Genomic DNA, 22230 nt, shown 5'->3' with positions numbered 1-22230 from the left:
TTTTCTGGCATCTTGGTGGAAGTTTCCTGAAACTTCATACGCAGTTGACTCGACCGAGACCATTTTCTCTTCTCGTTTCTTTCTGTTACTCAGAGAGAAAGAGCAAGATAGAGAGAGTTAAAGGGCATGAGAAAAAAAGAAAAACGGGTTGCTTGTTTCTTTCCAAACATCAGGCTGTTCCTCTAGAGAGAACAAGCCGAGACAGACAGGTGTGGAACAATACACCTGCCAAAACCCTAAACAAGCCCTAAAAACCAGAGGGAATGAGATTCCAGTTTAAACATCGGATGTGTGAATGGGAATGCTGTTGATCCAGGAGCACAAGTTGCTTATTTCAGTTACAATACCTGTTTTTGCCAGTTCTAGACATAATCTCTCAATAGTTTGTTGAAGACGCTATCATGGCCATGATTTATTTATTTAGCATTGTTCATTTATTTACAGTAACACACCCACTATGTGGGATAACTAATGGTTTTGCCTACTCTATACAGCGAAATGGAAAAAAGACCTTAATCGCTTTTTGTTTATTGATGGGATTTCCCCCTCCTATTAAACCAATATAGACTATATTGTCATATTACATATTACAGTGCAATACCTCAAATATGCATACACAAATCAACTGATAGTGAAAGTGAAAGATGCTTGTTTTTCAATAAACGGCAGTATTCATGAAAACTGAAATTACAGCAGTAATGTGCACATCAGCAGAAGATTGAGTTTTTCTGAAACACGTGTTTGCTCTTTGACTTTGAATACAAACTTCTTTGCTTTTACTTCAGTGTTTTGCTAGTCAGCTCCTGATGCGAGGTCCTTCACTGTACGCAAGAAATCAAATTGTCTGGATGTGTCGCTCTTTTACACTCAAACCGGCAAATGATCTGTCCCAAAATGACACCGATCGACAGAACAAGTTTATTTTTAGAATAAATTACAATTGCTCCAAAAGAGATGACAGCCCCACACACATTACGAGCCTTTCGCTCAGCAGGTGTCCATTATAATTCAATGACTTAAAGTCAGTCAGCTGCAGAAACTTTGCATTTTTTATCCAATATTTGATACGGTGACAATGATTGGTTACATTAAAGTTGAGTGACAATTCATCTATATCCAGTCTTGATTGGTGGACTGTTTATTATGGGATGTTACGGTTATAAAGCCTGAGGCCCGAGGCAATTGCCTACTCAGCCTATAGGTAGCGCCAGTGTGTTGAGAAATCGAGGAATCAGGTCTCCTTTAGGACCCTGAGTGATCCCATTTGTTCAACGGACTTTTAATGGGTAGTATTTTTAGCGCTAGAGTATAATTCCTATAATTACGTTATGATTTATAAAGTTTAAAATGTGTTATAATGAACATTAATGTCTTATAAATTACATGGTTCAGTAACACTTTATTTTAGTGTCATTGTTACATGTAGTTACTATAGTAATATCTATAATTATGCATAATAACATGCAACTAACACCAAACCAAACCCTAATCCTAACCCTATAGTAAGTAAATGTAGTTAATTAATATTACTCAGTACTTAAATGTGTAATTACAGTGTAACAAAGACACCTTAAAATAAAGTGTAACCCATGGTTCATATACTAGTGTCATGATCCCGGTGTTTTGTAGGACTTTTATGTTGAAGTGTAATCTTAGTTTTCTTTGTTTCAATCTTTACTACTTGTGTTTTTGGTTCCTGTTTTGCCTTGTACCTTGTGTGTTGTTATAGTTACCCTCATTAGTTACCATGGCATCATATCACCAACACCTGTCCCTTATCAGCCCATTGTTAACGTGTCTATTTAAACCTTTATACTTCAGTTGTTGGTTGTCAGTCGTTGCGTTTGTGAGTGTGTTCTTGTCGTTGCTCTCGTCTGCTGTCTGTGAATTACTCCTGTTTATGGATTACCTTTTTTTTATTAAACGTTGGTGCTTGCATTTGGATTCTCATGCCTGCGCAATCGTAGCAACTAGTATATAATTGAAGATATAGGTTGTGAAATCAAGCATTTCTCGTTTTTACTGTTTTAGCTTATGTACTTGCATAGCATACCCGATAATTATTTTTTACAGAACATATGTTGCAGCAGTTTTTTAATGCAATACATAGGCATTTATTTAATATTTCAAGCATGTTGTTTGTGCACTTAATGTAATAGTGAAATAGGTTATAATTAGTCAAGACATAACAACTTCTCATGACACCGGCGCTGGTTTGAGAACACAGTCAATGATGCATCAGTCTGAAGGTGCTGAAATACCAAGAATATGCTTCACTTCTCCACATCCATCAACAGGTGGCAGAAATGAACCACTGAACTTCCTTCATCAGAGACTCGATCTGCTCATATTCTCCGGATTTGTCATATTCAGTGACTCATGGTGACTTTAATCTGCAGCAGAAAAGTTCAGCTGAATTGCAGCAGTCTGTCATATCCATGTTAAGCACAAACTGTGTTGCTTCTTCTGCTCCGCTACACTTTCAAACCTGAGCATGAACGGAAGCATTTAATAATCCAAGTATTTTACTGCATTCTCCGATTATGAGCATAATCACATTTGCAATCTCAGTGTTCTGCATGCATGAGCTCTTGTGAATTTGTCTCATTATTACTGTGCATGTAAACAGAGACTCTGTGTCACACATTAATTATACTTAAGTGGTATGAAAAGTGTACAGTCTGATGGGAACTGACTTGGCATGCGTCTTCTAACAGGAAGACTGTCGGTCGCGGTTAGAGATTAAGTCCAGCTCTTTCTCAATCTCTTTAGTCACTCATGGTCTGTCTCCTGCATTGTAATTCTTTCCAGAGAAACTGAGGAGGGGACTAGCCACAGAGAGACAAGCAAATGGGAGAAATCAAAGTGCTGAAATCAAATCTGACAGATAAGAGGTGACTCCTCAACTTGTTGCCCTATACAGATGTTAGCTTGACCACTTTCTGTCAGATAGTGGCATTAGTTCCTGCATGTTCTAGAAAACAGCTGTATGGAGGAGTCGCAAATATGATGAAGTCCCGCCTTCTAAATAAAACAGCCAATCGCTGATTGGTAAAGTCATTGCGTGACTTTAACTCCGGTTGCCATTGAAACTGAGATTATGACTGCACATGGCATTGGCTACGATAGCGTGTTTGTGTAGGTTCGCGTTTTGTCTCTTGACAAAAACCCAATTTTTCCATTTGGATTATTGAGGAAAATAAGCTCAGTGACCAACAAAAGCTTATGATTCTTGCCCATCATGATACTCTTCACAATTGAACACAACATTTATGAATTTTGAAGGAAAAAGCTAAACGTAGGCTATAAATGAACTACACCATAGTCACATGACTTCAACAGTCTTTCAGTGTTTACTTAAAAACACTTTCCCTGAAAGTTTGAGTCAGAAAAGTTTGCAAAGACAGCTGCGAAAGCGACTAGAGAGTAGATGAGTTTCACTGTGATGACGTTTAATGTCAACCTCTCTCGTGCCATTTAGACACTTGTTAACATCTGCCTTATTCAAGACAAGTAAAAGCTTTTGAAAAATCACAAGGGGTATTTACTGATGTAATATATGTCGTAGGGTGAAACGTGAAAATATCTTGAGCTTGTGTTCACCACAGCCCTTATTTCAGACATTTAACCAAAATCCCATTGAAAAAACCCAGTGATTTTGAGACGATGAAACCAGAAGTGCTAAAATGCAACTCGTTTCTGGGTTTCGGCCTACAAAAAGACATCAGCCCTGCAGCGCTTTGCATAAGCTTTATATAAACACTATTTGAACATTAGAAAAACAACATTTATGGGACAAGATTTTATATGTAATGAGAGATTTCAGGATTTCAGTCTTGATTAGGGTGACCATACGTCCTCTTTTTCCTGGACATGTTCCTGGATTTCTAAACAGCCTAAATTGGCTTGAGCCCTTTTCGGTCGTATCGAGGTACCACCGTAACACGATTTCGGTTCCTGTTGACAGTCCTCGTGCATTAAAATGCTGTCGTATTTGCAATGCTTTGGCCGTTCTCTGTAGATCACGCCTTCTCGCAGGCCACGATTGGTCGTTTATGTACAATGCCTGGTCAAATTTCTTTTCAGTCATTACCTTCAGCAAGTATAAAAACAAAGCCAAAACTGGGACATTTTAGGCAATTTAGAAATCCTGTCCAGGACTAACACGAATCGAACTAATTTTCCATGAAAAGGGACTTTGCTTACAGGTGCTGACATTCTCAACTAATCACAACACAGCCTAACTAAAGGCAAAAGTGTTGACAAATCAGTTTTCAAACCGACAGTTTATGAAGAATAACATCATAAACAGAAAACTCTTCTAATAGCATTGCACTGACTTCCACTCACTCTCTCGTGGTTAAAAGTGACGTGAAATGGCCATTCTACTTCCACAATGTGACATATTTTCAAGTGAAACAGGAAAATCAAGAGGGATCAATGACATCAGACAGAAATTAAATATCTGTCATTTTCATCTGTCAAATTTCAGAGGTAGAGCAATACTTTTTTTTTTTTTGGTCTTTGGAATAACATGCGTGAATAGTTCACCATGAGGCCAGGAAGATGTACAGAAAAGGTTTGCATTTGACTCATGTTGAGTTCAGATGTATGTGTGTGGCATCTTCGGTAGAGTCTCTCCAGCAGATTCAGTTTCATGAGCTCTCACACTTGCTCAGTTCCAGTCACATCTTATAAAGTGAATCTTGCACTGACTCATGACTCATGTTTCCGGGTGCTCTGCAGCATGCCCAAATTTTAAACATCCGGCTGAGAAACACAAAGCAATAATTTCTCTGTGTGAAGTGGATGAGATGTTAGTCGAGTCTGCATGAATGCAAACTTTATTTGGAAGAAGCTCTTTGTGTCTGTCTCTGTGAATCTTTCCTGTTTTTTCTTCTACAGTGCACCCAGTTTGTTTGTTTGTTTGTTTGTTGAGTTTGTGCGGATGTGTCAGTGTGCGGTGAGCACTGAAACTTTCTCTAACACCTCTGACAGTAAGTGACGTAGGTGAGATGGCCTGGATCTGATAAAAATTTCCCCCAACAGGGTCTGATGAGACCTCATTATAGGAAAGAAAGTCACACATGAGACCTCATTCTCAGTTGGTTCTCCCAGATAGGAGCTAAAATTTCAATGGAGAGCAAATGGAGACTTTTGTGTTTCTTCCACACTCTTAAAATCAAAGGTTTCAAGATGAGTTTTTTTTCAGAGCGATGCCATAGATTAACCATTTCTGGAACCTTTCAGCGAGCAGTTCTTAAAAGAACATTTTAATAATCCAAGGAGCCTTTTTCCACTATAAAGAACTTTTTGTGGATTGGAACGGTTCCATTGATGTTCAGGTTTCTTATGGAAACATTAACGCCATAAAAGGACCTTTCTTTTTAAGAGTGCTTTTTACCAAATTGTGCTGAGGTTTTTTTTTTTTTTTTTTTTTTATGAACTCAAACATTTCTCATCAAATTATCTGAGCTGATCTTCATATCCATTTTATTGCTGCATCTAATTTAAAGTGTGAGTTCACCCAAAAATTTAAATGATGTCATTAATTACTCACCCTCATGTCGCTCCACACCTGTAAGACCTTTTTTAATCTTTGGAGCACAAATTAAGATATTTTTGATGGCTCAGTGAGGCCTGAGCAATGACATTTCCTCTCTCAAGATCCATTAATGCACTAAAAACATATTATAAAGCCACGACAATATTTTTGGTGCACCAAACTGTTGAAATTACGTGACTTTGGTGCTCCGAACAGCTGATTCGACACGCTGATTCATTATGCTCTGAAGTGTTTTGAAATCGGCCATCACTAAATAAGTCGTTATTTTGTTTTTTTGGCGCACCAAAAATATTCTCGTGGCTTTATAATATTAATATTGAACCACTGTACTCACATGAACTGATTTAAATATGTTTTTAGTACATTAATGGATCTTGAGAGAGGAAATGTCATTGCTCAGGCCTCACTGAGCCATCGGATTTCAACAAAAATATCTTAATTTATGTTCCGAAGATTAATGAAGGTCTTATGGGTGTGGAACGACATTATTTTCATTTTTGGGTGAACTAACCCTTTAATGTATATAACTCTTACTGGCTATTTGTGTCTGTTTTAACTTTTATTGTAGGAGAAGTTGGAACTCTAAAAGAGCAACTTCTGAGATCCATCCCAGCTAACAGGCAATGTTCTCAGAATGTTCTGGCAAGGTTCTCTCAAACTTATGAGCAAGTTTTCCTCCAGTAATAGAACATTCATTCAAAGTTACATGGTCTTTTAGTTCATGTAGCATTTTTTTTTTCTTAAATGTTTTAGTTGGACGTTCATCTTAACATATTTTTAAATGTTACTACTTATTTCAGAACGTTTAAAGAACATTCAAATAATGTTCCCATAATATTTGAAGAATGATTAAGTGGAACATTTCCTTAATGTTTAGAAAAATGTTTTAAAAAGTGTGAAAATTTTGAACGTTCTGAGAATATTCATAAATAACATTTTCACAACTTTTAGGGGGAACGTTTACAAAAGGACTTTTTTTGTTGTTGGGAGCTGGAAACATGATGCTAACCATATTCCATTATTTTTTGCTCATCTGCATGAGCTAATAGCCTGTTTTCCAACCAAGACTGCACAGTTGCATAAAATAACATTTTGTTTTATTAAATATAGTATACAAAATAAAGCATTTCACACATTGTCATCATCGTTACATTCGTCTATAGAGTTCCTGAGTTTCTTAGACATTCAGACACTGCTCTGCTTCACAACAAATGCACAACACAAGTGTGTGTGAAGAGATGCTCACAGACATTTACACATGCAGCTTTTTGAGTTCTTAACGTACAGTGACAATCCAGACCTAACCGTGGCACTCAGTACACTAGTTAAAGCACAAGTGTTGATGTGTAGGTCAAAGTCACATGATAGTCACACGTTATTTCTGCAATGTTCCTAAACATCAAGAGGCTAATACAGTACATACAATCAGCGAACGAAAGGTTTAGTCGTACCACCATCATCAGGTCTGACGTCGCGCACACGTAGTGATGTCTACAACTATTTTACACAAACATGACTTACACACAGTGTGTACAGTATAAACAAAATATGAATATAAATATTACAAGTTAAACAAATATAAATATTTTTAAATTATAAATAGTGCTTAAGGAGCATTGCTTATCAGTTCAGGCCCAGACAGAGTCTGCAAACGTCATTGCATTTTATGGCTTTTTTGTTGTAGAGGAAAACTGGCAAATTTGGCAAAATGCATGTGAATATTGTGGCTAAAATGTCAAAGTGCCAGTCTTTTTGATACATGAAGGCATCGGCAAATTAGCCAAGATAGTTTGCGGACATTAGTGGAGTCTAAATGGACCTTCTCATCAGAGTATTAAAACAGTCTTCAGTGCATCAAAAGACCCACGAGACGGCTCACACGAGCAGTCCGAAATCAGTTCAGTCACGTATGATATACTGCTTGTGCTCCGTCCACAAGAAACATCCCAAATCCAGAGTCATTCATCTCCAGCGCCCAGTTGTCCTTTTTGCCCTGAAACTCTGATTTAGCTAGGAGGCGGTTTCCGTTTTCCGGAAAAGTGACGACACGCCAACATGTCCGGCTGACAGGCTCGTCTCCGTTCCTTTCAGGCAGCGAGACAGTACAAGTGAGCTCCTTCATTTCCTTTTGATTTTGAAAGCTGACAGTGAATTGGCCAGACTGACAGTCTGCCTTGCAGGATAGACTGAGCTGGACGTACAGGAAGTAGCTTCCGCTCTCTTTCACATTCAGTACTTTCTGATTTTCATCATAGGTGTAGAGAGAGCCAACGGTGTGACCCTTTCCATATGGGATAGATTCCCACGCCATCACATATTGACTCTTCAGTTCACCTGCAGGGCAAAGACAAAAAAAAACACACGCTCAGTTCCAGTACTTTTGTTCAAAGGTATGTTCTAGTTGGTCTATCCATTCTGTGTTTTACACCATTTTTGAGTTCAATGTCTGAAATATAATGGCAAGAAACTTACTTTCAGTGGCTCTCAGGTATGCAAAATTCTGCATCTAAAAAAAGAAGACAGAAAAAAAAACATGAAAAACAGGTTCAGCAACACTTTGCTCATCTGCAAGGAAAGTAGAGCAACCAGAAGAACCGCCTGTGCTGAAATCATCTACCAGCAGTAAAGCTCCCTGAAACTAACTGTTCAGTCACTCTGGTTTAATCTAGGGCAACAAACACTTCCGAAACTCGAGGTTCAGTAAACAGCCCTGGTCTGATTTATTATTTTTTGCCTGTAAAGGGTTACATGGTTCTTTCTCGATTAAGGTTCTTCAGATCAGGAGCCAGTTGCATAAACCACTTAGACTAAGTCTTAAAAGTTTTTCTTGAAGAGTGGTCCTAATTTTTTAAAGTCCGTTACATAAAAAGGTAGACTGGTGTAATTTGAATTGGAAAAATAACATTGATTACCCCTTGGTTAACTGCAAGTTGGTCAAACTAGTTCTGAAGACACAGTCTTAATATAGTGACTAAGTTTATGTAACTGGCCCCAGGTTTCTTTAGATAAATAAATGTAATTCTTTAGAAAATACATCTGATGATTTAGAGAACCCTTAGAACCTTCATCTAACAGTGATATCAAAGCTGTCAACTGAGCTGCACAGTATCATGGCATTGAATGATTGTTATGATCACATTTCTTCGAATAACAGAACTGTACTGGTACAACGATCATGCTTGGCTACTTCCATGGTACATGTTCAAAAACATAAAAAATACCATGACATGATAAATAATACAATAGTACAACCATGCTTGAAAACATTTAATGTCCAACAAAAACTTTTCTGTAACTTAAAAACTCACCTTATACACGTTTCCGGACACAGGCAAATGCGCAACCAACGAGTCCGTAGATCCGTCCAGCTGTTGCGATTTCCTCTCGTTTATTTCGTTCTCAATGTGTTTGGCGAACCACAGCGCGCCTGCGAGCGCGATCGCAAACATGATGAAGAGCGCGATCACGGATACGGTGAGGAATGTGTCCAGACACCGGCTGCGGGAGCGCGAGGCTGGCGACTGACTCTCGACATCTGTGGACGCGGACATCTCCAGAAACAATCTCCAGAAACAAGCAGTGTAAGAAAATGATATAAATCCACAGCAGGTGCAACTCGACTGAAGGGAGACATCACTGCGAGGTTTATAAGCCCTGGAGGAGGAACTAACGGGTTTCCCTTGCCAGCTCCTCCTCCACCCACAAGAGAGAGAAACAGAGACAGAGACGAGCTCAGGGAGGTTCAGAGAAAAACCGACTAACTTTCCGCTCCTTTCGCTCTTGCGCAAGCGGAGGTGGAAAGCGGGAGGAATATGAAGTGTGAATTTCTGTGACTGGCTCCACATTCCGCTCGCTATATTTCATGGAATATCATCCTACATGTATCCATACATGTATTTCACACCATTGTTTCTTTCACACGTATATGCATGACAGCCTTTGCTGAGTTGTGAACGTTATGTTCCCACATACACCGCTTCCAGATTCAGATGCTTCAAATCAGCTTGTACCGTTTTTCAAATAATATTTTAATATAATGCACACATTCACTCTTTAAGTCACGATTGAATCAAAAGTACCTTTCTTAACAGAATAGTGCAGTGTTTGTTAGCCCATAAATCAATCATTTATCCGTATAATTATTCCCCCGCCCTACATTTGTTCTTGTTCCTGAAGCCGTTTTACTCCGATATATGTCACATTAAGCATAAGCACAACTTCCTTTTCACGCTCCCCCAAAAAGGAAAGTTATTCCATGATTTACTCACCCTCTTTCTACGCTACGCCAAAACACGTAGTAGGTCATGTCATTGGGCACTACATCGCGTACGTCGAATGCGTATGGCTGTCGCGACGGAAGCTTGTTGTTTTACTAAGCTTTAAATAAGGATACTTGTCTTACACAAACGCATCGATTCACGTCAGAAGGCCTTTATTAACCCCCTGGAGCCGTATGGATTCATTTTATTATGGATGGATGCATTTTTAGTCTAAGGATGTTTTTAAATATATTTCCGATTGTGTTCGTCTGAAAGAGAGTGAGTAAATCATGGGATCATTTTCATTTTTGGGTGAACTATCCCTTTAATGTTTCTTGTTTTGACACATTCAGTTGGATTAAATCAAGTAAATGATGTTATACTTTAAATTTGAAATGCTGAAAACATTTTCACATCCATTCACATCTGTCGTATAACATTTGTATCTCAAAACAGTTGTCAAATAATAAATGTTTACCTCACACTCTCTTACCATGCAAGTGGGCATGAAGCAGAAGTTGCAATAGTCCAGGGCTGCCAACTTTTGAGTTTAGCTTGGAGTGAGAATTATGGACAGTATTCTAATGATTAGGAGGTTACTTGATCAGTCGAAAATAAATTTTAAGTTTGCTATTGGTGGATCTCATGTGAGTGACAGGTTGCCCCGCCCCGTCATCAGAGAAGAGTTGTTGATGCAAGAGGGAGGAGAAGATCTTGTGATTCAAGATTATGAGGAACATGATTTTGTGAGAGACATCATGTGATGTCTCATAAAATATAATGATGATGTTGTTCTGGTGTATTTAATTGTTTTCCCACATTCTGTGCATGTAGCCAATCTGACGTGATAATAAACTCAAACCAAAGAACATATGGCACGGTGGCTTCTGTCATGTTTCATGGGACTCTTAAGACATTTCAGAGTTTACACGCACAGACATATGTTTTTGAAGCTTTGGTCATTGTAGCCAGTCACAGACGTATCTGTTGAGTGTGTGAACACAATGGCCAATCAGAGGTGTTTCACGAATATCCTCAACATCGCTCACAGTTTTAAAATTTCAGCACTGACTTGGTACCGAAGTCTGTACTTTTGACAATGCTACCACTAAGCATGTCCTTGAGAAATGTCACACCTCTTACCATAACCGCAAGCTCTACTTTGATGAAAATATTGAGGATGGTGTCAGTTTCAAACTAAATCAAGCTTTATTCAGTTATACACCATTTAATCATGACATTTGTCTTAAAAAAAATCAATCACAAAACCATGGTGAACAGCCTTACAAAAGTGAGCTTACAAAAAGCTACATCAACATTAATGTTGGCTAGCAGGTGAGTGAACTGTTAATTGAAAATACAACTACAAATAATAAGATATACTTACAAGTTGTTTTCCACAAACAGCAGATTATCCCGACAAGGTAGGAATGGCTACGTTTTTCGGGAGAAGCTTTTGCACAGCTGTGTATGCGTACGAGTCAAATGAAGTATACTTTGCAAGGCTGTGCGTTTCACTGAGCGCTCGACTGTGTGCATACACTAGCTTATGCATAAAAAAACTAAGCATACCCATTGCTGTCCTTCCACATAATTTATATATATATATATATATATATATATATATATATATATATGTACACTGCCCTCCAAAAGTTTGGAAAGCCCTAGAAAAGTAGGGTTTTTGGACAATATTGGCATGAATCCTTTTGAATTTGTGATGATTTTGCACTGATAAGGGACAACACAAACTACGAATACATATTTTATTATATAGACAGTTTATACATAGAAAAAATATCCAGCATTAGCAGCTATCTGACCTAAACTGGTTCTGATTGGTTCGTTGTATTCTAAACTTAATTGGCAATCAATTGTTGAAGCTATTAAGGTGTGCTGACCCCAAAATCTTTTACAAACCTGGGCCAAGTTTAATCCAGTAACCAGCATCACAGCTGGCAAAGGGGCGTGTCTGACTTTGACATGAATATATTGCCATCATTATGTAATCAAAATGAAAATTATTATTGCTGGTCTTCTGTCAATAATGTCAAGTTACTGTAATGTATTTGCACCAAAAAATGATAAGTATTTATGCTGATATCGTCCAAAACCACACTTTGCCAGGGGTGTTTCCAAACTTTTGGAGGGCAGTGTGTGTATATATATATATTAATTTTAACCACTCTAAGTTCATCAGCCTTAGGAAGGTCAAAGGAAACGGGGTGGAAAAAACAGCGTCTCTTTGACATAGCGTTAACACTGTCTTCTCCAATGTAGCCCAACCAAGGCCTAGCACCCCTTTTTTTGCATATTCCGTGGGGATTATTTAAATGAGTAACAATGTGACTTCACAAGATCTGGAAAAAAAGCATTGTTGTCCAAACCGTTAATTGTAGTTCTTGAATTCTCTCTCGGTTAAATGTAAGAACAAACTTTTAAGGATTGTAAACATGGCTGGTAAAATTATTGGAGCAAAACAAGTATCTCTGTCTGACCTCTATACTTTGGCAGATACATCTCATCCACTTTATAGTTCATTTCCAGTACTTCCATCAGGTAGAAGGTACAAAGTACCCCTGATTAAAAAGACTAGGTATAAGAAGACGTTTGTTCCGACAGCCATTGATATATTAAATAGGATTGTAAGATGAGTTGTTGTTGTGGATGTTGTGAAGTTTGGAAATTAATGTTTGTGTTTTGTTTTTGTTGAGCCTTGTCTGAAGACAATTTTCTACCCCTGTGGGGCTAGACGATAAAGCTTTTGAATTTGAAAATAAGATTCTGTTAAATGTTGGAGTGGACTTTAAGGTTTGTAACCTTGCAGATCATTTTTGTATGCTGAAACAGCAACATTACACACTAACTAAAGTGTAATGAAAAAAAAAGAAAAAGCATAATAAGACCTCTTTAAATGTTCCAAAATCTGCCCTGTAGTCTGACACCACAAGTGTGTGAGCGGAGTGGAAGTGGATTTCCCATAAGGGGGGATTGGAAACAGGCTTTCTGTACGCTGCTTGGTGCCAAATCTAGTTGCTTTGGCTTCTATGTTCAATGGCAAAGACAAATAAAGAAGTCTAAAATTGATTTGTTTATTGAACTATGGTGTAAAAGCAATCACTCTAGCAGACGTGCTGTAATGCTGAGTATCAGCTCGATTGCTCATGCAGTATTGCTGAATTACAAGAAATTACAACATTGGTTTCCGGTTTCTTTAGCATTCAAATTTAAGCATCTGTTATCTTTGTACATTAGTGTTTGTACAGTATCAGTCGAGTGAGTTTGACACTATATTGTTTGTCATGATCTCGAAGTGAGTGTGCAAGGCCACACATTTTTCACTTGCGCAATGCATTTTGTTTGATGGCCACATCGTTCCCAGACTTCCATTTGGGAGTATTTTATGTGTGCTGGATTTTTTCCACACATAATGAAGTTGCTCAGATTTGTAAACTTCAAAGTGAATTACCTCATTTCCCTTTCAAACTGTTGTCTAAAAATAGATCTGTGTGCCTGGAAGAGGAGGGGCTTGATTATGTCACCTGCATGTGAAAACCTGTGCATCTGAGCCTGAGGGTTTACAGGAAGTGATGTCATCACCACAGGTATAGCACCAGCACGACGCCCACAGTAAGAGTCACTTTCTCAGATCCTTTGTTTACTCCTGTCACTTCCCATATGACATCACTGACCTGTTGAACAATATGTGTTATATTATCTTCACAGTGTGTTTGTAAGCAAACCAAAGTAGTGTGAAAACTTTATCTCTTTGTCTATGTGTGTGTGAGCTACACTCGGTTTCTGTAATAGGTTTATCACATGAGGCCTTTACTATCTTTGAATTGTCAGCTTCCCTTTTGAAAGCAACTCTGTAGTGCTTCCTGAATGCGGACGGGTCTTTTCGTTTTATTTTCCAGACCCGTGATCAGATCGTACTTTGGGGAAAAAGTAAACAAGACACATTCTGGAAAGCCCAGTGCTAAGACAAGACGAGCATCCATCAGTAACTACGAGTTGTAGTTCATTTGTTTCTCTTTGAAGTTGGCAACCCTAGACTTACACTGTAAAAACTGTTTTTTCAAAGTAAAACAAAGACTGTTGGAGTTCTTTGTAGTTCAGTTTTTCAGACTATTGGAGTACATTTTATTATTTTTTTCTACTTTAAATGTCTAATTCACTATGTTGCTGTTTCTTTATATATATTTCTGAGTGGAAATTGTTTCTACACCATTTTTTCAGTGTTTCTGAAAAAATATCCAGAAAAGTGTTTCTGATTAATAGCTATGCTTCCAATTAAAGCTTATTTTTCAAGCATCAGCATGCCTAATTCTGTATGCCGTTCCTGGAAAACTTCTGCTAACGTCTACCAGGCCGCCGGTACTGTATCTCTTCAGAACTGTTTTGGCTAGTACATACTGACGGTCAGTCAGGGAAAGTCTGTATTTCACCTAAAGGTCACACACACACACTGCCGAGCACTTACATCATGTGAGTTTTGAGTTTTCGTTCAGCTTCGTTCCGAAATGGGGAAGTTACTATTTCACAAAAACACTACAAAGAAGTTAAGACTTCAAACATGAGTTTGTGTTCCTGTATTTCTAACAGTCATCAAAGAGTCATCAGATCGGGATAATTGATAATAAATGTAAACACTGCCTAAATGAAATTGACAGTTGGTAAAATCAGAGATCATGTTCTAAGCAGATAATGTGTGAATGAAGGTGTTGCACATTTTGGGGAATTCAGTGGGCGAGTAGAAACAGGTTAGTGGTGCGTGGGTGGAAAATATTCCACACATACCGCTGCTATTTTTAGCTCGGTCATCTGGCTAACTCAGCACAAGACAAAGCTTAAGTACTGTCAGATTTATCCTAAACATGATGTCACAGAAGAGTCATGTGTCACACCGGCCAATCAGAGCATGCAAAATGAGCTTTGCTTGGGCTGAAAGAAGGAGGGAATTTGTCAGGAAATTTCACAATCATGTATTTTATGATGAAATCTGTCCCAGCACTACTGTATGCAGACTGCTACGGCTGTGTTGCATTATGCTGCATGTGCAGAATTAACATTCCTTCTGAACTGAGTCTGTCTTGCATCCCAGTCAGGTTGTCGCCACTGTTTCCTTTGTGCCAGTACATGATGCTGGAGTTCAGGGACGGATTATCCATGGACGGGATGGGTGAGTGCCCTGGGGCACCAAGTGATTAAGATAATGACTAGACCTTTAAAAAACAAAAAAACATGTATGTTTTGTATGTATATTATTTTGCTTGAATGATATGGATACGAAATGAACAGTTAATGATACAATATATAAAAAGAGAATATAAAATAAATGCATATAAAGAACTGCGATTGGGGCAGGTCACGGTGTATTTACCCCCTCCCAGTCAATCAAAATGGATAGGCCGCATCAGCTTGTAAATTAAAAAAAGAGGAAAATATCACGACACATAGCCACCTTTAAAAAGTACCTGCGATATCAAGTTTTTTGAGAAATCGTTCACCAGAGGATATGCTGCAAGTTCTGCAAAAAAATGGGCTACAGACTACTTGTATTCGAAGTGTATTCGTTGCACTCAGACTGTTCTTTACCCTGCCCGTTGCGATCCTTCTCTCAACTTAAAAGAGTGAACAACCATGACACAGAAGCGGCTGTCAGCACTCTCCCTGTCGGCTACTGAATCCGAACTATGACTTTGAGGATTGATGCTGCCTTTCAGAAATTTCATAATTCCCATTTAAGAAGTCGTGCTTTGTTGTCGGAATGAACAGGACTTATGGAGGACACCAGGTTTATTCTCGCCTATTTACTGGCAAAATCTTATTAAAACCAAAATTATAGGCCTATGCAGTGTCCCATGCACTGACAACCATAAACATTCACAGCGCTATCTAGATAGTCCGGTTGCTGAAGATTCTGTAATCTCGGTCAAATGCAGGCAATTTTCGCTGTGCATAAATCATACGATACGCTTCAAATGTTTACACATATATGTAAATGTTCATGTGCAATTTTTACCTAGGAAGCTCGTATTACCGATAATTCCAATAGCACGTGAAGGCAGCATTAATTAACAACTTTGCGTGCACAAAATCTAGAAAAGAAGATGTTCTGCTAAAGGTAAGGCTTATTTACCATTATTTCTGGGCAAATATGCGATGCTGTTGACGATTTGAAATTCTCTTTTAGATGGTTGCTTAGGGGACTGCACTGTGTTAATCCCGGGCCTCACTGCATGGGTCGTAGGACTGCGCAATTAATCAAATTTCTAATCGTGACTACAGATGCCACGGTTTTGTAATCGTTCAAAGGCGTGATTGCAAAAAATAATATCCACTTACATTTTTGTGCATGTTTAAGAGGTGTTTTTAGCGCATGTTAAGTTGTGAGAGGCAAATCACGACTACTTTAGTGTAAACTGCCCAGCACAAACTACCAGTGACAGACATTTTTTAAAAGCCCTGTACACAGCCTATATATTTACTCCGCAAACATGGAAAACAGTGATAGATGGACCTCTGAACCTTACACTCAGGAGAAAATCCAGCGCGAGTTTGAGCGGAACAAGCAAAACATGATTATGTGTTTCTGCTCAGCTAGCGACACTGGACATCAACCACACGGCAAAAGGTAATACATTTTCATATACTCATATTAAATGTATGGGTCATTACAACAGCTAATACAACAGTTATTCTTTGTATAACAGTTCTATCTAATAACGTATTAGACAGGACTGTTAAACAGATGAAAACGCAGAACTGCGTGAACTGAGCTGTCCTCAGTGCTGTCATAATAAGAAGAGTCACAACAACAAGTGCATTTTACATCACTTCAGAGTTCCCACTTGTGGTGCAAATGGTGGCTAGTTCCTATAACTAAGTTCTTATAACACCCTGGTGTGAAAGCCCTTATTATTTTACAGTCCATCCATCATGAACGTACTCCACATGGCTCCGGGGGGCTAATAAAGGCCTTCTGAAGTGAAGCGTTTGTGTAACAGGTTATGAAGTCAAATATCGAGCTTCCGCCAGACCGCCTTCTGTATATAAGTTACAAAAAAAGGGTAAACTGGCGATGCGTTAATTACACTTTTTCTGTAAGTTTAATAGGGAAGGTGTAGGAAGCGTAAGCTTTGTGAACTGCAAGAGTTTTACACTTTCTGCGTATGCTAAATACGGAAGGCGGTCTAGCAGACGCTAGTTATTCGACTTCATAACTTGTTTAAATATAGATATTTTTTTTACACTAATGCATCACTTCACTTCAGAAGGCCTTTATTAAAGGATTAGTTCACTTTTAAATAAACTTTTGCTGGTAATTTACTCACCCCAATGTCATCCAAGATGTCCATGTCCTTCTTTCTTCGGTCGAAAAGAAATTAAGGTTTTTGATGAAAACATTCCAGGATTTTTCTCCTTATAATGGGCTTGAATGGGCACCAGACGGTTCAAGGTCCAAATGACAGTTTCAGTGCAGCTTCAAAGGGCTTTAAACGATACCAGACGAGGAATAAGGGTCTTATCTAGCGAAACGATCAGTCGTTTAAAAAAAAAAAATAAAAAAGTTTACATTTTATACGTTTTCATCAAAAACCTTAATTTCTTTTCGACTGAAGAAAGAAGGACATGGACATCTTAGATGACATGGGGGTGAGTAAATTAACAGCAAAAGTTTATTTAAAAGTGAACTAATCCTTTAACCTTTCCACATATTTATTAAATATGTGGAGCACATATTTATGATGGACGAATGTGGATGGAACAACTTTCTTCAGCTCATGCTCACTGATCTATCACTCCCATTGTGAAACCCAGATGCGTCAGGATGTTTATTAATATTTCTCTGATTGTCTTCATCAGAAACAAGAAAGTCATATACACATAGGATGGCTTGAGGGTGAGTAAAGCTTGTGCTAATTTTCATTTCAAAGTGAACTAATCCTTTAATGCTACAGAAAGGCAAAGGAAGGAAGTTTTTTAGCTTGTTTTTTATTTTTATGCAATGATATGGCATGCAGTTGCTTCAAGCAATGGTATAAAGCTATTCAAAACATCATTTAATGTAAATTGCGATAATCATAATTAAAAATCGTGCAGCCCTTATGGGTCGGATTTCTGGGTTGCACATCTTAAGCCAAAAATGTATATGTACTCATGTTTGATTCCACGTCAAAGAGGGCGGAGCCTCAGAGCCACACCCACCTTTTACATCATCACCATGGACCAATGGTAGTTTTCCAGCCTTTGCCTTTGGCAAGCTCTTTCATACTCCAGAAACAAACAAACCAATTTTGTTTAAAATGATGGCACACTGGTTTATCGTGCAGTGTATAAGGCCTTTGTTGAAGTTCGAGTCCCATAAGAAGTGCACCACTGTGCACGACACTGCAAGTCACCTGGATAGACGTGTGTGCAAAATTACCTTGAAAAAAGACTTTAAAAAATATCACCGATCTGGAAGAATAACTGATAGCAAGACAGTTCATCAATATTTGTGTTAAAGGGTTAGTTTAGTTCACCCAAAAATGCAAAATTCTGTCTTTACTCATCCTCATGTCGTTACAAACCCTTAAGGCCTTTGTTCATCTTTTTAATGAAAGCTGAGAGCTTTCTGACCCTCCATAGAGATCCAGCACAACTATCACTTTCAAGGTTCAAGTGGTTTAACCTCAAATCATTGAAGCGACACACGCTGGAGATTATGAATCATTGTTCACGTAACAATGTCTGCTTCTACGCCAACATGACACATTTGTGACAGGTGGTGCTCTCCTGAACAGGATGAACTAACCCTTCAAAGTTCACACATTTTGGAGGGCTTAGACAAAGTGTTTAACAAGAATCTGGCCAAGTGAATCACAGCCTGGTCGTCCAGGTTCTTCAGAGGAAAAAGGAGACGGATGTGGAGGAAGGTTTTTAAGCATTTATGCCAATTTAGGCGACCTCATACTCCTTTTACTACAAGAGGGAACAATTGGGGAACTCCGGTTGGCACACTGAAAGGAAGAGGTGGAGGGCAACACAGATGTCAGGGATTAATGGGAAACTGGCAACCTGCCCTCACACCATAACCACAAGTGTTGACATTAGTAACGCTCCTGTTAAACCACAGTACCCAGAAAACCTGCTGGGATAGATAGATAGATAGATAGATAGATAGATAGATAGATAGATAGATAGATAGATAGATAGATAGATAGATAGATAGATAGATAGATAGATAGATAGATAGATAGATACTGTTGTGCGTGAAAATCCCAGGAAATGATCTGTTTCTGACACTAACAGTCATTAGGCCATTAAAGACACATTTATCACTTCCCCACTCTGAACCTCTGCATGACCTCATTGGGCTGATCTGATGCCATGTATTTTAGATGAGATTTGCATTTTTCAATAAGAAACGGCACATATTTAGGACTGGAAGCAGCAAATATGATCGTCTGAGAATCAACCTTTAAAACCCCACATTCCATCGACTAATCTGAATTATGCTTGAATCTTTCCTCACGTCAGTACTTCGGTATCCTGCATTGTTTTCTTTTCCAAATGTGTTAATCATCACAGGTGGAGACGTAAAACTAAATAAATAAAACTTAAATCGCCTGCAGCGCTATCGTGTTGTTTTCCTTCCTTTATCGCTGATTTTGGCTCTTAAGCAGCCGAGCAGTGAGTCAGGGGGGTTTGACGTGACTCGTGACTCACGCAGGAATTCTCTCTGGTTTGAATGTTTGGAAGGAAACACGAGCTTCCTGCTCGCTGCATACTGTGCACTATATATATTTATTCATTTAGCAGATTTTTTTATTTATATTTTAATGCATTTTTGTGTTCAATTATGTAACTAGACAATGGAAAGTCGAGTGCATTGCATTTTGGGATGCAATATTCCACACTGTATACTTTAGTCATATACTATCGCGCCACCCAGATGTATTTATGCATGCTGGAAATACATGCTGCAGGATTTTAGTCTGGACAGTCCTTTCCTCTGGTCATTTAAGTGCATCTGGGTTGTCTCAGCGTGAATCACTGGTGGTCACACGCTCAAGATTTGCGATATCGTGTCATATTTAATAAGAATGACACCCATAGAAACCTTGTGTTTGGTGTTAGTTCTTGATTAAGGGCGTTTATTATCAGAAATAACAGCGTAAAGGCAATTTCTATGTGTCACAGGCCCTGACCTGATTTATTCATCGTAGTCTCAAAGCAAGATGACATTAAATTAGATCATTCCGAGTCCGATTTGAAATAATCAGACGGTGGAATATGGCGTTTCCTGCGATCACACACAGTTGGAGTCACGGAGCTGCAGTGCGCCCTCTACTGGAGCTGCGACACGTTCGTTCAAGTTCATTTTTAATATTATATAGATATATCGATATATAAAGCACTATTACAACAAGGTAATGTTTATTTTATTCTGATATTTAATTCTTATCTCGCACATCGTTTATCTACATTCAGATTTGTATTTATTTTTTTTGCAACAGGACTTTTTCTATGCTATAATGTTTCTATAATAGAGAGAGATCTTGCCTTCAAAGCAATGTGGAAGCAAAAAACTAACATAAACATAAAAAAAATAAACTTTCACAGCCACAAGCAAAACTATTTGGTTTAATCAGTATTCCTTTTATTATATAAATAGCATCAAATAAACTAATTCTTATTCACAGTCATGAAAGATTATTAAACGAAAAGATTTAAAAATGATTGCAATATGTACTATGCAAAACCATGAAACAAAAGAAGGAAGCAGAATGGCGCAAATTTTCATGGTGACGTCGTCGCTTTATTGAGAATGTCTTTTTTACTCAATATAGTTTTCATTCACAGTGATGAGAGATTAAAATGATTGCATAACCGCCATAACATTTAGGCCAATGATTGCATAACAACCACCATAGGTGACGATATGTATGCAAAAGTATGCAAATAGCCATGAAACAAAAGAAGGAAGTAGAATAGCGCAAATTTTCTTAGCGTCTGTTTTCATGGTGACTTCGTTGCTTTATTAATATACTCGGTTGACCGAACTTACTTCCGGACACATTTTTGAAACCAGCATACCTCGAGTAAGCAAGGTTTGGTTTAATCAACCGAGAGTTCAGGGTATGTTTGACGGTTAGATACCCCCCGGATGAGCAACTTTTCAAGCTTTTAAAGGGTTAGTTCACCCAAAAAATGAAAACTCTGTCATTAATTACTCGCCCTCATGTCGTTCCACGCCCGTAAGACCTTCATTCATCTTCAGAACACAAATTAAGAACTTTTTGATGAAGTTTGATTGGTTTCTGTTCCTCCATAGAGATCCAAGCACTCCAAGGTCCAGAAAGTTAGTAAAGACGTCATTAAAGTACACCATGTGACTAACTTGCGTTGGATCTCTACAGAGAGACAGAAACCTTTCAGACTTCATCAAAAATATCTTAATTTGTGTTACGGGTGTGGAACGACATGAGGGCGAGTAATTAATGACAGAGTTTTCATTTTTTGGGTGAACTAACTAACTTTTAAAACAACTGCTGTAATATAGTGATGTATTTGTGTTTTATATGTTGCCTGTAAAAACAATTATATAAATAAATAAAATGGTGATGTAGTTATGACATCTACCAGACGGATACGGGTTTACTCATGTTTTTAATAATAAAAACAGTGACTAAATTGCTTTTGAGGCATTGCATGTTTGGTTGGGTTTGTTGATGTAACACTCAGTCACCCTTTATATGCAGAAATCTTGTTATTGATGGTTATGCATAAGCAACATTTTGAGAAGCAACAGTGTTGTTTTTTATAGATTGCATCTTTAATACCAGCATTTTTTTTTTTTTTTTTTACTGCACTAGCAGATGCTTTTTAAGTTCAAAACAAGTGTTGCTTCTCAAGTAAATGTATCTTGTTTGAAGGATTTCTGAGTATTTTAAGTGGAAAAAACAAATGTAAAGACAGTTCATGGGATTAAAGCAGCTGTCTGTACGGTGATGTCAGTGTACAATCACTGCTTTCGATGAGCCATGCGGTATATTAATATCAGGTCCAGTTGCTATTCTGCATGTGGATGATATCAAAGTTGCGATGAGATGAATCCTCCCAGGGTTTATAAATAACCCTTATGAAACATTTTGTAAGTTAAAATAATGTCAATAAACTGATTGTATAAATGCGATTTAATTGCGTAACAGTTGTGTTGACTCACCTCTTTCATTTGAAACGTTTATATAAGTAAAGGGAGATTCCCGTCATCCTCCCTGATCGGCATCCCGCCACACTACAGACACGATCATGGTCAGCATCTGTGGTTAATGTTTGGAAATGGATTCTAAAATAGAATTTCTGTTTTAAATAATCACTTCTGGGTCTTATCCAAAAGCACGACTGCATCTGAAA

General features: G+C 38.2%; 1 protein-coding gene across 1 annotated transcript; it reads right to left on the bottom strand.

Annotated features, from left to right (window-relative positions):
- Positions 1 to 6672: 6672 nt before the first annotated feature.
- LOC137031930 (uncharacterized) lies at positions 6673 to 9258 on the bottom strand. Its single transcript, XM_067403319.1, has 3 exons — positions 8875 to 9258; positions 8039 to 8072; positions 6673 to 7900 (listed from the first exon to the last, which is right to left on the bottom strand). Exons 1-3 carry the CDS (start codon positions 9115 to 9117, stop codon positions 7470 to 7472), a joined length of 708 nt encoding a protein of 235 aa, XP_067259420.1. The 5' UTR covers positions 9118 to 9258; the 3' UTR covers positions 6673 to 7469.
- Positions 9259 to 22230: the final 12972 nt, after the last annotated feature.

The sequence above is a fragment of the Chanodichthys erythropterus genome, chromosome 12 (genome assembly GCF_024489055.1).
Source record: "Chanodichthys erythropterus isolate Z2021 chromosome 12, ASM2448905v1, whole genome shotgun sequence".
Classification (NCBI taxonomy): Eukaryota; Metazoa; Chordata; class Actinopteri; order Cypriniformes; family Xenocyprididae; genus Chanodichthys; species Chanodichthys erythropterus.
The sequence above is the reverse complement of the archived record's forward strand: the minus strand, read 5'-3'. Positions and strand labels throughout refer to the sequence as shown.